A 16,790-nucleotide genomic window follows, 5' to 3' on the forward strand; every position below is an offset into this window, starting at 1 on the left:
GCATTACTCCACTGCTCTGCGCAGGGACGCTGTGCCCCAGTGCTAAGCTTTGCTTGGCCCCTTTTCCTCTCTGAATAAAGGGAGGACAGCCTCGTAGGAAGAGTTCAGGCACCTCCCTTGACTCAACCCCTGCCTGGCCCCAGCTCCCTCGTCCCTGAAAAACACAAATGACTCACAGTTGTTGCAGACTCTGCCAACGCCCCTTAGCCTCTTATCCCCTCCCTCTGCCTTCTCCTCCTGTTGGGTGTCAGCACCTCCTTGTAGGAAAAAAAATCATGCTCTCTCACTGCCGATGGTTTCCTCCTCTGAGCCCAGGACTCATGCACCACACTCTAAAATTTCTTGTTCCTCTACTCATTCTGACAATATTCATAATAGTGAATGCTTGGCCAGCCACTGTTCAGCATATGTCTAAGCAATTGACATATATTAACTCACTGAACCCTCACAATAACCCAACAAGTAGGTTCTACTCTTCCTCATTCTACGGAGGTGGAAACCAAGGCACAGAAGCATTAGGTGATCTGCCCAAAGCCACACTGCTAGTGAGGAGTAGAGCCGGTATTTGAACTTGGAGATTCCAACTCCAGATGCTACAAGAGGTGGAAGGGGGAGGGGAATGAGGATGGGACCCACCTCTCAGGTGGCCACCTGGCACTCAGGGCACCAATTTCTAAATTCAGCTTTGCTACCCTGTTGCTTCTCTTGACTAACCTCTCCTTCTCCTCCTCAGAATCTTTCAGCATCTCAACAGTCACCGTGATACCCACGATGCATATATGACATTTCCCACATGTTCATCCTTAAAGGCACAGCTCAAATGCCATCTCTTCTGTGCCTTTCTTGATACGATCCCAGCATAGTGCCCGGCACCTAGTAGGTGCTCAATAAACAGTTGTAAATCAATGCAAAAAATAGATTCTCCCTCCAAGCCAAACATAATCAATCTTAGCCTTCTTAACTCTGCCAGTTCCTTTTCTCTACCCTGATAGTCTTTCTCTACTTCTAGTGTCTTCCTGCTCCATCTTGACCATAACCCCTTGAGTGCAGTCAGTTGATGTGTTCCATTTAGTTCTGTCAAAATCCTTTTTAAGCTCAGTGCTGTGCACCTGTCTCAGGTTAGGGCCCTCAGCTCCCCCCAAACCATCACATGGCCAACTCACGAGGTGGCAAAGGATCTGCTGCCATTTACACCTCTTGCAGACCCTCATTAGATTGCTCACACTGGAGGATGATGTGCCCAGAGTCCGGGTGCCAAACCCTGGTCCCAAAGAGCAGCCAGAACCTGCTCTAGTTACTGTTCAGCCAGTGCCCAGCGCTGCAAAATAAACCTGTTTATGGGAGGTTGGTGCCAAAATGCACACTGGGGCTTTTGGCTCCCACATTTTAATTTTGCAAGCTGCCCAAAATATGGAAGTACAACTCTGGCTCAGACTCAAAACAGCAAGCTTAAACAAACAAGCACTCAGAGGCAGTGGGTTATCCGCACAAGCATCGAGACTCGGGGCAGGGACCCCATGGAATGCTTGTTCTTCTGCTGGGAGTCTTCCAGCTGCTCAAGCTCTTCCTTCTGTTTGTCAAATCCCCGGGTCCTATTCTGCCCTCTGGAGCCAATATGATGACGACAATGATGGCAGTTAGCAGTTACTGAGTGCTTATTAAGTCCCAGGCATTGCCCTAAATGTTTTATATACAATGACTTATTTAATCCTCCCCACAACATGCCTATGAGGCAGGTACTATTAAAGAGAAGGAAACTGAGGAACAGAGTTGCTGAGTAACATGCCTGGGGTCACAGAGGTGGTACATGGTGGCAGAGGACCAGTTCCAGACAAGGTAGCTCCAGACTCCTCTGCCCTCGAGTACCCAAGGGATCCCAGGCTCCCTGCACTCAACTCTGAATCCACTCATCTTAGGACTAAGTATCCCCAGCTCCCTCAATTCGAAAGCTGTGGGTGTAGACCCCTTGAACTTGATCACACTCTAGCTTGTCTTGATTTTATGAAAACGAGCTATTCAGAATGAAACAGATTAATGCTCCACAAGGGGCTAGATCTATGCTCTACTCCGGGGAATAACAGCTCCATATTCTGGGGAGTCCTCCTCCTACTGATATTCTTTTTTTTTTTTTTTTTTAAGATTTTATTTATTCATTTGACAGACAGAGATCACAAGTAGGCAGAGAGACAGGCAGAGAGAGAGGAAGAGAAGCAAGCCCCCTGCTGAGTAGAGAGCCAGATGCTGGGCTTAATCCCAGGTCCCTGGGATCATGGGATCATGACCTGAGAGGCTTTAACCCACTGAGCCACCCAGGCGCCCCTCCTACTGATGTTCTTAAAGGCACATGTCCTTTTTTAGTAGCCAAGATGGTCCTGCTGGCTCATCAAATTTTAGGATTTCAGAATTAAAAGAATTCAAATGTTAATCCAGGCTGTCATCTTTAACTTGGGGGCTCCTAAAGCACTCCACCATGAAAATAGCGGTAGTCGTGCCAACACAGCTCTCCCTGCCCATCGCTGTACGGTGGACTTTTTGGATCAAGACGGAGCTGTCCCAGTGAAGTCAAAGGCATCCTGCATATTTGTAGCTGTTTGCGGAGACTTCTTTCTGTTAGGAATCTCTCCAGCTGGAACCTCTGAGACCATTTATTTTCCCAAAGCACAGAAGCACGTATATTTGGGGTAAACCCATGGATGAATGTGAAAACCCAGAAATGTTTAATTCATTTTGCTTTCCAGAGTTAACAAAACAAAACACCCCCAAGCGTTGCAGCCAGGCACAAATGAATCACCCGCCACTCGGAGTGGATTTTATAGCAAAAGTCAACAACTCTGAGTTGCTCCTTTAAGCCCTGAAAATATTTTAGAATTACAAAATTCAGGGTGCAATTCTCATGAAATTCCTGTCTGAAATTTCTTAAGGTAATTCCCACAGCTCATTGCACAAATCATCTAAAGTCACATTTTGGGTTTACAATGGCCTTGCTGTTTCTGGATATAGCCTACCCGGAATGGACAAGGTTATAAAAATCAGGACATTCGGATTGTAGCAGGAAGGAAGAGAATTTTGCTCCAAGGTACTTGGAGATCTAATGATTTTAAATATAGTCCAGGGCTTGGGATACAGGAAGGGTGGAATCTGCCTTTCATTGTTTCAGTTAATCTCCATTTCAACTTCAACCTGGTGACTTGGCTGATAACTAAGAGATTCAAGTCAAAGGTGGACACCACACTCCCCAGTTACCTGTGGATATATTCCCAAAACACAACAATCACAGTGGAGACAACCAGCATTGACAGAATCACTTTTCCTTTGACATTCATTATTTTCTCCTGGGGAAACAAAAAAGGAGAAAGGAAGAAATGGATTAAATAAATGCAAGGTGAGATACGGTTTCTAAGCAAGGCTTCCACCCTGTAAGGGGAAATGTTTATAAATATTTAACTAGAGCTAAGAAGTGTGTTCTACCTTAATTTGAGCAGGCTTGCAATGGCAGATTGGGCTCACTTAATGAATTGACTAACTTAATGAATTCCCAGTGGGGAAGGAGCCCAAGGCCACGCTGGGGCTCAGGGGGAAAGTGTACTCTCTGACCACAGGTCCACCATGGACTTGGACGGGTGAGGGCGTAGCTATAAATGGTTCCCATGGGCTCCAGCTGCCTCCTGCCTTCGACTGTGGGAAATCATCCCTTCCCTGGCTCTCTGTTGCCTTTGATACACTGACCACATGCCCCATCCTCAGGATGACCCTGGTCCCTTAAAGTCTAGGCTCACCCACTTCTCAGCCCCACCTAGCTTTTCCCTACCATGCCCACAAGCAATCCATCCATCCATCCATCCATTGGCACACAATAGGTACATAAATATGTCTTGACTGCTGCATGAAGTTGTGGTTGAAGAGAGACAGGGTGCTGGGTGGGGAATATCAGATTAGAAGTCCATTAATTCCAGAGGTCAGGGAAGGCCTCTCACTGGGGAGGTGACAGAGCTTCCCAAGGCATGAAAACAGGGCGCAAAAGGACAACAAGTACAAGAAAAGTCCTACAGTTGGGAGTGAACAGATCTAGATTGGGACTGTGGCCACCTCTCATGTCTTCACTCCCGGAGAAATGTGGATCTGGGGGCCAGCACGAACGCACATGGAGCTGGGGAGCCCTGACCTTGGGGTAGGTCCTCAGGTCCTCATGCATAGCTCCAAAAACCTCTGAGAATGAAAAGTCTTTTTTTTTTTTTAAAAGATTTTATTTATTTATTTAACAGAGAGAGAGAGAGAGAGATCACAAGTAGGCAGAGAGGCAGGCAGAGAGAGAGGGGGAAGCAGGCTCCCTGCTGAGCAGAGAGCCCGATGCGGGGCTCAATCCCAGGACACTGGGATCATGACCTGAGCCGAAGGCAGAGGCTTAACCCACTGAGCCACCCAGGCGCCCCGAACCAAAAGTCTTTTTAAATTCCACTGGCCTCAGGGCCCTAACTGGCAGAAGGTTCTCTATAATCTTTATCCCACTTAGTGAGACTGTTTTAAATGTTTCTTTCCACCAACATTCAAGTATTTTATTAAGTGACGCTCATGTACTAGGGCGTTGCCTAATACATGATATATTATCCACGCCCCCCAAATTCTGAATGCCAATATATTTGGCCCTGGAGTTTCAGTAAAGGGATTGTGGCTCTCTAATTGAATTGGTTTCCTCATCTTTTAAAATGGGGATGCAGGGCGCCTGGGTGGCTCCGTCGTTAAGCCTCTGCCTTCAGCTCAGGTCATGATCCTAGGGTCCCGAGATCGAGTCCTGTGTTGGGCTCCCTGCTCAGTAGGAAGCCTGCTTCTCCTTCTCCCACTCCCCCTGCTTGTGTTCCCTCTCTCGCTGTCTCTCTCTCTCGCTGTCAAATAAATAAAATCTTATTTAAAAATAAAATGGGGATGAAAATGGTGATGACAAGAGACGGAGTCCACAAAATGCTTCTCCCTGCGCCTGGCACTGTAGAGATGCTCTCCCAAAATGCCAGTTCATAAAATGGGCCTTTGGGAGGCTCCAGTGAGACCAGGGGCCATGCCTGGTACTTAGCAAGAGTTCAAAACAAATGTGAAGAGAAAGCGTAAGACTGTGTTATTAAACAACAAAGTGCAAGTAGATGCTAATGAGGGACCCTAAAGGTTTCTCAATCTGTTCCAAGCCACAGCCTGAGGAAGACTCCTTGGACGTGGGATGCAAGTGGGATTACACTGACCAAGCCCAAGCCAGGGGCCCTGCTACCAACACCCTGCGTGTGCGGAGGAGGTGACCACACTGCCACCAGCCCCCCGAGCTCCACCAGCTCCTCCTGCTGAGGAGCCCATGCTGACTGTTTCCCAGTGTAAGAAACACCCACACTCTCGGGGTGCAGAAGGATCGCTGACACTTAACCCCGGGCAGCGTCCCAATCAGACACACCTCCCCATCACCTCTCCAAATATGCGCAGGCTGTTTGAATTCAGAAGCTAGCATCAGAGGCAACTCTGGAAGCCCGTGCCTTTCTGGACTTCACTGACGGCTTGAACCTCATCATGGCCAGTCATCGCTCTTGCTGGAGACTTACAACCAGAAGCTTCTCCAGGGAGCCAATACTGTGTCCTTCAGCGAGGCACTTGAAATGGGTGTATCTGTGCTTCCTGGAATTTGGGATCCAAGTCCCCGGGGGAAGGGAGGCTTGGCAAGGTAGCCACTCATCTTCTAAGACATTTTAATTTTTCTCTCTGGACCAAAATAAGGCCTTTGGCAGTTGATGTGGTCTACGAGTCCTTCTCTTGGGTTTCTGTCTCAGAATTTTCAGAACTGGATAATTCTGAAAATTGGTGGTTGGCTCTCTTCCCCATCAAGATGGAAATGTGGGATTGCTTCTGAATTCCTTCATTTAAGGGGTAGAGAACAGAACTGGGCTGAAAATTGCCACCCTGTCTCATGTGGGGAAATGGGGCTCCGGGCCACCCTTTGGAAGATTCAACCAGGTCCAGTTCCACCGAATCCCCCCACCATCTCCTCTTGTCACACTTGTGATTTTTTTCCCCCAAAATGCTTCCAACCCCACACACGGGCTGCCCCTGGGCTCCTCGTAGAGCGTGGCCCTCACAGCAGTTTCCATGTGACGTGTTGGATGGATTTCTCCATGTGGCCCATAAATTAATTCTCCCCTATCACCCCCACCCTGTCCCACACAGAACAATACACACACACACACACACACACCCCTGTTGGATAATCTCTGGAGTTCTACCCCACTGGGGCTAAGTAAAGGTATTCCTTCTAACCTGAATTCCTCTCTGAAAGGAATTCTGGTGGACCATGTTTTCTTCATCTTGTCAGGGGGGTAACGTCTCAGCTGAGTAACAAAGCACTCAGAAACTCTGGAAAAGCCATTATCTCGGGAGCACAGAAATCGGGCAGAGGGAAACCAGACCTTCCCACAGGCTAACGAGCCTCCCCTCTGCCTCTGATTCCTCCCCCAAACCCGGGAACCCAGCGGCACGCTCCCCATGAGGCTGACCCCTGCTAGTCTTAAGTCACTTCTGGACTATTGCATTCAACGAAGAGACTCCGAAAGGCTACAGGTTAGGTAGTGACAAGTGTAGCAAACCAGAACAAAGCAGGTGGGAGGGTAGGGAAGGGCAGAGGAACCAACTGGGTGCGCATGACCTTGGGCAAAACCCTCTTGAGTCCTCCACATCTGCCACGGTAATGTTTAGACCCAGCACTCCAGGTGGAAACTAGGCCAGCGGGAAGACTCTGGAATCAGCACTCCTGGACGCATGCCTTGAGCAAGTACTCAGAGCCTCTATTTGCATGTAAAAAATGGAGCTTTAAACACCCTCCTCCAGGGTTCCTGAGAAAGGACTGAAGGGGACGGTGTCTATGCCGCACGTTGTGCCTGGCCATCAGCAAACACGCCGCAAATGCAGCCATCATGATAAGGACTCTGTTCCACGGGAGAGTTTCTGTATTTGTGGCTCTGAAGTAGAGCTCTTGACTTTATCTGAGAGAGGAGTCTGAGTCCTTGGAGGCTGTACCATACAGAAGAGCCAGGGGGAACCCACCCCCACCCCAATAGATGACTGAGGCTCAGGACCCCAGGTTCAGGACCCAGCTACTCAGCATGGTGCCCCCCATCCCCACCCGGTGCTCAAGGTGGGCGGGCCAGGAAGGTGGGGGCTAGAAGTCTCACTCTACAAGGGCAGCTCCCTCACACACAGGGAACTCCTGCTGCCATGGCCTAGGGGGATTCTTTGCTGTGACAACAGAATGGTGGGGGCACCAGCCAGCATGCGCTGAGCACAGAGGCTGACTTAACCAGAAACGAATGGAGCTACTCCTCCTTGCAAGCCAGGGCCAGATCATCAGGGTGGGGAGTGGGTCAGGAAGGCCTGTATGTTTCCTGAGGCAAGGAGTGCTGCCCCTATCTGGAGGATGGTTCCAGCTTTGAGCATTGTCCTGGGGCTGCAGGTGGGGCCGAGGGACTGATCCCACTCCCCGCCTGCGCACCTGGGTCCCAGTAACAGCCTGCCCCAGGTGGACCTGGTTGAGCACCCAGGAGCTGCCCACCTGAGGAAGGACTTTACCCAGATGCTGCTCTGCGCCCTGCCCAGGGGTCACAGTGATCCAGGTTTCATAGCCACCTTGAACCCCATCCCTAACCCCTCCAGGGTCAAAGAGCTGGGTCCTCTGAGGGAGAAACAGCCAAGAGATGTACCGATGTGGCACCACTAAGTTGTGAAGCTCTAAGAAACGTTTCTGAACGCTCAGTAACAAAAAGTAATGTTGGTTAACCGTGCCAGAGGCCAAATGGATTTGTTCTTTGTCTCGATCAAAAATGATACTGCAAAATCGTTGTCAGATAAAGAGGCAGTCTAAGACTATGCAGACTATGACAGATGCATTAGGCAGCTAAGTAGACTAATTGTCTTTCTATGATTTTCACATCATTTTATTATGATGTCGTTTCCTGGATTTAGTCCTATTTGAAGTATTTGTCAGTGTTATTTGCTATGTTATCTCTTCTCATATTCTAATCTTCATTTCCATGCTAATACTGTACTCGCAATTCTGAGTTCTTTTTCTTGAAGAAGGCTTGGAAAATGAAATAAGCTTCAGGCCCTTCAACATTTGGATGCTTGCCCTCTGAACTAGGCCAGGCCCTGGGCCAAAAGTCTTACCAGTAGTCTCTCAGATGCATCTCATAACGACCCTGTGAAGTCACTCTAGCAGCATCCCCGTTTTAAAGATAGGAAAATGGAGGCTCAGAAAGGTTAAGTAACTTGCCCATTGTCACACAGCACAAAGTGGCAGAGATGCGATTCAGGCCCAGGGAGTCAGGCTTCAGTGTCCACCCTTTTGATTCTCTTTTCTCAAAAAGCATGAAGACTGATCACCTGGGGCTCTCTGACATATCCTTTCCTCTTGTCTCTCTTGATAATCACTTGAGTCACAACGGATCCAGAGCTGGCCACTCACAGGCTGGACTCCCTGAGGGGCCGGCTTCTCCTGGGGCCAGCCGGTGAGCACCGGCTGAGCAGCGCTGCCATTTCTAGGTTCCTCCCGTGTGCCCGGTGGGTCCTTCCTCACCCGCTCTACCTCGCTCGTCCCTCATCGTGGTCAGAGTAGCGGCTTCTAGCTGAGCAAACAGCTTTAACACAGACTGAGGTCACTGCACTCACCCAGAAGGGGAGTCTGAAAAGCAGCCCCTCTGTCTCCCAGGCCCCGCTCTCAGTAGAGGAGGCTGCCTGGGGGTGAGGAGGGGAGAGGGCCCCTTGATCTGAAAACCCCGCGGCGATGGTGGGTGTTACACGGAAATGTTCCCCATTGGAAGAAACATGGAACAATCTGTGTGTGGGGGGAGCTTACAGAAGGCTGTTTCCAGTGATGTTTTCCATTATGAGGCTCAGAGTAAACACAGGCAGAGGAAATGAAGAGTCAGGTCTCAGACTAAACACAGGACTAATTGTCGCTCCAGCCACCACAAACGGAACAACCTGTTCCCTGAGGTACCTCTGTGGTGCCTTTTCCTGAATCCCCTTCAGGAACTCTTAAGGCCTGGATCCAGCAAGCCTGTCCCTGTTGCCTGGCCCAGGAGTCACCATGCCAGGGTTTTCCCAAGAGAAATATGGCAAATGAAGTGTGCAGTGCCGTGGGAGGGCTCTGGGTCTACCCACAACACCAGCCCCGGGCCCTCCAGCCTCTGCACAGCCCTTGGAATCCTAGAGAGAAAAGCCTAGGCCGCAGCCACGCCAGCCAGCCAGCCAGCCAGCCCCTGGGGGAGCAAAATAAAGAGCTTACAGTGAATCCCTGAGCCAGCGTCCCACGGCTCCAGCTTCTAGAGCAGGAAGGGAAGACTCTGTCTTCTTCTGGGACTGCTGAGGGCACCAGCAAGAGGTCAAGGGGAGAGCAAGTTTCCTCCCCCAGGTGGGTCCATGCCTCGGAGCCTGCTTGCACCTTCCCCAGTGACCCCAACAAGGCAGAAGCAAATAATTTCAACATTTCACATACCTCATCGTCTGCTTCTCTCCCCGCAGAGTAAAAGGCAAAACAACAAAGTTCTATTGAGCTCCGCTCTGCAGAAGGAGGCAGGGCTGGGAGGAAGGGAAGGTGCAGCCTTCCAACTCCTGTCAAAAGAATAAACAGCTGTTTCAGGAAGAGGGGGGTAGACGGATCCCGCCGCAGCCAGGGGCTTTGTTCCTTGCTGGCCCCGGGAAATGGGCTGTTTATCAGGCCTCGACTCAGAGCTACATGCCAAGGCAGAGATGTTTCTCTTTGGGCCCACGAGTGGCCGGGCCTCCCTCACCCCGTGAAACTACAGGCCCAAACTAAGCCTAGTGTTGGAGGATAGAAGGCCACCACCTTGAGAGGAACCTGCAGGCTGCTCACATTGCCCACTCCCTGGCAAAAATGGGAACTGTTCTGAGCCCAGAAGTCCCCAAGTGACTACTAGAATAAAGAGCCAATGGAGAGGTTAAAAAAAAAAAAAAAATGCAGGGGTGGGTGGACAAGGGGGAGAGTCCTCAACACTCTTGTCGAAATGCTACCTAGATGTTCCTCAAGGTTAAGCCTCTCCTCCACATCTTTTGAACTTCGGAAGTTGTTTCGTTTGAACACTATTTTTACAGAATGTTATGAGATCTCCCGCATCGAAAACCGAGCTATAAGAACTTTAAAAGGTCACTGAGGCCCAACCCTGCTCTTTGGCTGAATAATGCTTAACCCTTCCTACACCCACCTCCTGCTCCCAAAATAGAACTTTCCAGCTGGAAAGGACCTTAGTGCAGTGGATTTTCAAACACTGAAACAGCTCAAACTTTTATTAAAAAACAACAACAACAACAAAAAGCCCACAGGAAGTCATTCTCAGAACACCGCTATGCAAAACAGCACACAGAGTGCTTTGGCTGAGGCAGGGAAATGAAGCTCAGAGCCCCCACGTCCCTGTCCCCGCCCCAAGCTCCCCCCCACCCCGCCTCCATTCCAACCCTCCTGAGGGGCCCCACATGCCTCCTGGGAGGACATTCTGGAAACCCCAGACTTGGGAGAGGGGACCAAAGTCCAGGAGTCCAGTCAAGTCCAGCCTCTTACTGCTGTTCTGAACCAAATTTCACACCCCCTGTTCAGGGGGCATGAGCTGGTTGGCCACAGTGTTTAGGGTCTGGAAGTCCCAAGAATGTGCTTGTGAACAAAGGTGTGCCTTGCAACCCAGTCATTGTGCTCTAGATCTGAATACAAAAGAAAAAGCCTGTAAGCTCACCAAGAGACACGGGACCAGAACGTTCATAGCACAGCAAAAACTGGAAACGACCCTAAGGCCCATCCTCAGAGCAGCTCAGTCCTGTCCTAGAGTACGATTCTGCACACCATGATGAGAACGAGCCACCTGCAGCTGCTAAGACTGACAGGGTGACTCTCACACACACAAGGCCCAGAGAAAGGAGTCCTGGGTGAATTCATTTATTTAAAGTTCAAGAACAGGCAAAACCAACCTGCAGTGCTAGAAGTTAAGGACGGGGTTGGCTGAGAGTCGGAAAGGGCCCAGAGGAGTTCCTAGGGGGCTGGTCCTGTTGCTTCTTGGGCTGGGTAGTGGTTATACAGGTGTGGCCACTTGGTGAAACTTTGTCATGAATGTGCCTTTTCCATTTACCTTTACTGAGCACCACTGAGTTCCCTACTAGGGTCCAGGGATGATCTACTGCATTCAACGATCCAGAGACCTGGAGCCATGGTCAATGCAAACAGGAAAGATCACAGAGGCTGGAGGCTAAGATAAACTGGTCCCTTTTCACACACAAGCACTTCTCATAGGCCCCACTTCTCAGATGACAAGGCAGCCCCTCCTGGTGATCCTCAGAATCACCAACAGAGTGGTCGGAACAGAAGGAGGCTCTGGGAGCCTCCGGGATTTTCTCAAGGTCCCCAGCTGGTGAGTCCGGGGCTGCTCTTTCTCCCCTGGCAGCCTCCATGAGATGCTCTGCAGGCCGTGGGGTTAACAGGCTCCAGGCTGGCTAATAGCAGCTTGACTAAGTGTGCGAACCCGGAAGGCAGAAAATTCAGCTCTTAAGGTTCTGGTATGGTCTTCCTCCTTCCCCGATCTATGGTCATGCTCAGACTCTCAAAACAAAGGAGCATACACTTGTGGTCACTCCTGGAATTGAGAAGGAAAAAACCCAGCAAATGAGCCTCGGGCCATACAGCTGTGCTGCTCGAAGGAGGCCAGAGGCCACCCAGGGAAGAGCTCAGACAGGGCCTGGCCGGGGTGCTTCATCTCCTCATTCATGGTAACTAGGGCCCATCTGGTCCTGGCAGCCCATGGATCTAGGAGCTAGCAGCGAGCATGCGGTAGCTGTCCACCGGCCACACCTCGAGGCAGAAGATAGCGGGACCTCAGAGTTATGGCCAAGGTGACTGCAGCCCAGGTGTGGAAGGCCTGGCCCAGCACCCAAGACCACTTCTGGCTGGGAAAAATGAAGGTCAAGATCCCACCCTGATTATCTCTGCAGAGGAATGAGGATTAAGCGTCCGTGACAACCCTACAGACCAAATGTTTGCAAGCTGGGAGTGTTCGTTTAGGGCAGTCACAAAAGACATTCTCTCTTGGGAGTGACACAGCAAACTGGGTTACGTGAAGTACATGTTCCTTCAGCTTTGCTTAAGTGTCACCTCGTGGGGGAGAAATTCCTGGATTTAGAATGACTTTCTTTTTGTAGGTTCCTTATTTATCTTTTCTCTTTTTTTAAGATTTTATTTATTTATTTGACAGAGAGAAAGAGAGCACAAGCAGAGGGAGAAGGAGAAGCAAAGCAGACTCCCCACTGAGCAGTGAGCCTGATGCAGGGATCGACCCCAGGACCCTGGGATCATGACCGGAGCTGAAGGCCGACGCTGAACCCACTGAGCCTCCCAGTCGCCCCCTGTTTTTCTTCAAAGTATCTTTCTGCTTCTACCAGAACGTCAACTCTGTGGGCAGATACTTTCATTTTCATCAAAACTTTCGTTTTGTACCAAAGCGAAACAACAGCTGATGCTCTGTGCATCTCGTGGGCTACGCCGCATGCGTCGCACAGGGCTTGGCACCTGCGTGTTCAGTAAATGTTAACTATTCTAAAAAGTGGACGGCCGTGATCCGAGCGCTGCTGGCAGTGAGCGGTGGGATGGAGGGAGCGAGGCGGAGACGAGTGCAGTCCACGCTACTGCAGGTGTCGACGCTTGGGTGTCCAGCGTGGGCCCAGGTCAGTGTCCGCACCAGGAGTCCGGTGAAACAGCCGCTCGCTGCCGTTTGCAAGTTTGCCCTCGGCTGGTGCCCAGGTTCCTGGGTGCAGCAGCGGAGTGGACTAGTACTGGTGCTTCTGAAGAATGCAGTGCAAAGGGTGGGAGTCTGGGGAGCTGCTGAGTTCTGTCCTATATGCCTCAGGTTCGAAGAACCTGCTGGAGCCCACTCAGCAGGGTGTCCTGGAGAGATTGAGGCCGGGAGGGGTGCAGTTTGGGAGATGCCAGCACACAGGCAAGAGCGGGCAGGTCTGGTGAGTGCTCAACCCAGCAGCATAGAGGGCAAAGCGGGACATTCCTAATAGGCACCGCCCTGAAACCAGGCGGGCACTGCTAAGAGGCAGGGCATGGGGGCGGGGAGTGGGAGGGGGTCAAGCCAGGAACAAAAGGAATTGCAACAGCCCGAGAGGACCCTGGCAGCCAAGACAGCCATGGGAGGGCAGCAGGCAGAGACCGGTGAGGACATCTGGAGTCCCAGCTCTCGTCGGACCCCCTCAGGGCCCCCTGGCCGCTGGACGAGAGGAGAAGGCCACACACATGTGTCTGGGCAAGGTGGCTGCTGTCTTGAGAATTGCAAGGAGCGCCACCCCAGAGGTGGTTCTGGTCCTGGCTCTGCGTCCCATTTCAGGCAACTCCCTGCATGTGTGGGTTGTTTCCCACGCTTCCCCCCCTTCTCCCCCTAACCCTCCACCTCCTGGCAGATGAAAAGCTTGGGCTAGGGTCTCCTGCTCTGCGTGCATCCCGGCCCCCCTCCAACCCGGCCACAGACTCTGGCTGCAGACCCTTGCATAGGGGGCGGCTGGGGCTTTCAGAGCCCTAGGCTGTGATGGGGCTCCCAACACCAGAGACAGAAGGGGAGGCCCCAGCCTTTGGCTGGAGAAAGGCACTCTGGGTGGGGCGCAGAGCCAACAGGTGTGCCTAATCCACGGCTTCATCTGGCTGAGATCACAACCGCCGAGAGGCAAGTTCCAAGCAGCCTCCGCCTCCCTCAGCTGCGGTGGGAGGTCCTCCCGCAAGCGAGCATAGCACGGGGAGAGAAGGAAAGGTTTTCAGGCTGGCCCCTGCCCGGGTCCTCTTCTCCCTCCCACCGGCAGAGCCTGCGTCTCAAGGGGCCAGCTCCCAGTCCCAGCCTCGCTGCCCCTGTGTGTTGCCCTGGCTGGTTGACGTCTGCCAGGTGACATGAGAGAAATTAACAAGTCACTCTCATCCGCAAGAGTTCAAGTCCCTCTGGCTTTTATGCCAGTGGTAATCTGTCAATGCTCCCAGGGTCTCACTAGCCAGCCTGTCCCCAAAAGTTGTTCACCACTGACAGCATGCATACCAGACAGCCTCTGCTTAAAGGCTTCTAGTGATGGGGAACTGTTTCATCTCTAGACTTTTCTCTCTTTTTTTTAAGATTTTATTTATTTGTTTGAGAGAAAGAGAGAGAGAGAGAGGGAGCAGAAGCAGGGGAGAGGGGGAGAGGGAGAGAGAAAAGCAGACTCTCCGCTGAGCAGGGAACCCGCCGTGGGGCTCGATCCCAGGTCCCTGAGATCATGACCTGAACCAAAGGCAGACACTGAACCAACCAAGCCACCCAGGTGTCCCATCTCTAGACTTTTCTGATGGTTTAAAGCACATCTTTTCAGTGTGTCACCGATCTCTGATCTCTGCTTCCTAGAATGTTATTAGTAAGGATAAAGGCTACCATATCATTCATTTACATGCGCCATTTCATCTGATCCTTACTCTGATCAGTGATGATGCTCTCCATTTCCCAGGCAGAGAACTGGAGCTCAGAGGTTAAGTAACACAGACAAGATCACAAAGCCAATAAGCTCTCTCTGTCCACAGAGCCGTGCCTTCCCCACCGAACCCGACAGCTCCTCGGAAATCCAACTCTTTCCTCTGCAAGCAAACACGCTCTTCCTCTCACACTTCAGCAAAGCCATGCCCACCAGCGTTCATTCCAGCAATACACACGTGAAGGGCATTTCCCCCGTACCGGGGACTGTGCTGGGACGTAGCTATGCACAGCTTGAATCAGACCTGCTGCCTGCACTTTTCCAAGTCCATATCTGGTGATATGTGTACCTACAAATGCCAAATGCTGTTTACAGGTATCAGTTCCTGATTCTACCGTCAGGCTACCCGTGCTGGCCTTGGCACAGAGGCAGGCCGTGCGCACGACCACTGGCAGAAAGAAGTCAGCACTCCTCTCCCCCTAGGAGTCTGTCTCCTGTTCCTTTGTTTTTACCGTCCCCGTTTCTATCACTTGTGCTTTGCCTTTACCGGTAAAATGAGAGTAACAACGCCTTTCTCTTCAACCATGGTGAATGACAGGGTACACAAACAGTGCGTGGCACAGGGCCTGATGTTGGAATAAGTGCTCAGTGGCAGCTACTTAATTCCTAATAATGATTATTCCAGAACTCTCCAGCTCATAGCATCCCCTGCTCTGTGTTCCCAAAGAATCTGCCATGTTCCTGGGTCCTAAAAACAACCAGCCTGTCCTTTGGATGGGGCCTTTTCAAATCTTCCCACCTGCTGGAGCCTCCCTAGCCCATGAGGCAGGGTGAGTACTGCTCCTCCCACCAGTAGAGGAATCTGGGGACTTGCCCAAGGAGACTCAACTTGGGCCAGAAGCTGGGTTTGGATGGAGCCAAACCCAGTTTCTCCCAACCTGCTTCTGGCCCATAGGAAGTCTGAAGGTCACTGCTTCAGTCAAATTGGAAGGGAATGATGTAGTCCCTTGTTTATTCATTTATAAAATAAGTACTGATTTCGTGTCCACTTGGCCCTGCTCAGCCTGTTAGGTCTACAAGGATTAGCCAATATGGCCTCACTCCCATGGAGCTCTGGAGAGAAGCTGAGCCCAGAATCCAAGTATTGCGCTGCCAAATGCATTCTGTGATCGAGGTGAATGTCCCAACACAGGAAAGACAAAGGAGCCCCCCAACACGCAGCCACTCCCGTACTCTGAGCTCCACAGCTTTCTGGAAGAATCGGAACACAGTCTCACAAGCCACCTGCCCATGGGGCTGCTGGAACATCCTTACTACCCAAGGTCACTCTACCCTTAAGCATGCCCCCTGTCTCCTGAGCCTTTTGTAGCTGAGAAAACTGAGGCTCTGAGGAAGGGAAATGACTGCTCCGCCTGGCAATGACATGACATCAGGGCTGCTACCCAGGTGTCTGGCATCTCTCCAGGACAAGATGCCTCTAAACCACAGCACAGAAAATCGAAGGGCTCAGGGAGGGGCTGGAGGCCGCCATCAACAGTCTTCTTCCCAACTTTCCTTATTTGTGGCCCAGAAAACTCCAGAAGCCTCTGCCAGCGATGGCCACATCATTGTTCTTCCCCTCCCTTGGCCCCACTGCTCTTGAATGATTTGGGGATGCCAACGGTGGGCTTTCTGACAGAAAGGTCACTGGGAAAAGGTGAGCACGGGATGGGCTGAAGCTAAGAGAGGCAACCAATTCAGAAAAAAAACATCCTCACGCATAAACATAAAACAGCTCAGAAATGGAGCAAAACTTTGTAAATATGAGCTCCATTGAGGCCACATCACATGAGTCTGTTATGAAGAATGTGGTGTGAAAGCCCAGTTCAATCCCATTGCCTTGGCCTTGGTTGTACGCTTAGGGCCTGGAGCTCTGAGGAGGTACTGCCTGCCCTCCTCACGGGTCCATTCTTCACTTGAGTTTCTGCTTCTGTTCTCTCCAGACATGACGGCAGCCATGTGTGCCTTTCTGTTTTTCTGTCTGGGGCTGAGACGTGGCCTTGGGGTTTTAATCGGGTTGTGGTTTCCTAGGACATACAATGCAAAGTCCATAGGCTGCTCTGTCTACACCACCTGGGCTGCTTACCTCAGCTAGGCACAGAAGGGAACCCCCCACCCCCCACCCCCCACTGCCCAGGTCTCACTAATGCTGTCCCACCAAATATTTCCAGCTCCCCATCTTCACTACAGGATTTCACTTCCTGGTCCCCTTGTGGTTGGGGACTCGCGACTCATCGGCCCAATGTGGTAAG

General features: G+C 51.3%; 1 protein-coding gene across 4 annotated transcripts in view; it reads right to left on the reverse strand.

The window, feature by feature from the left end:
- Nucleotides 1-16,790, reverse strand: part of GGTA1 (glycoprotein alpha-galactosyltransferase 1 (inactive)) — a 52,705-nt gene that overhangs the window by 16,547 nt on the left and 19,368 nt on the right. For all 4 annotated transcript variants that reach the window (XM_045082337.1, XM_045082339.1, XM_045082340.1 and 1 more), the window contains 2 exons: nucleotides 9,515-9,630; nucleotides 3,244-3,332 (listed from right to left, as the gene is read on the reverse strand). In XM_045082337.1, the coding sequence (XP_044938272.1) occupies nucleotides 3,244-3,323 (80 nt within the window). In that variant the 5' untranslated portion in view covers nucleotides 3,324-3,332; nucleotides 9,515-9,630. The remainder of the gene's footprint in view (nucleotides 1-3,243; nucleotides 3,333-9,514; nucleotides 9,631-16,790) is intronic.

The sequence above is a fragment of the Mustela putorius genome, unplaced genomic scaffold, assembly GCF_011764305.1.
Source record: "Mustela putorius furo isolate JIRA1106 unplaced genomic scaffold, ASM1176430v1.1 tig00000596_pilon_pilon_pilon, whole genome shotgun sequence".
Taxonomy (NCBI): Eukaryota; Metazoa; Chordata; class Mammalia; order Carnivora; family Mustelidae; genus Mustela; species Mustela putorius.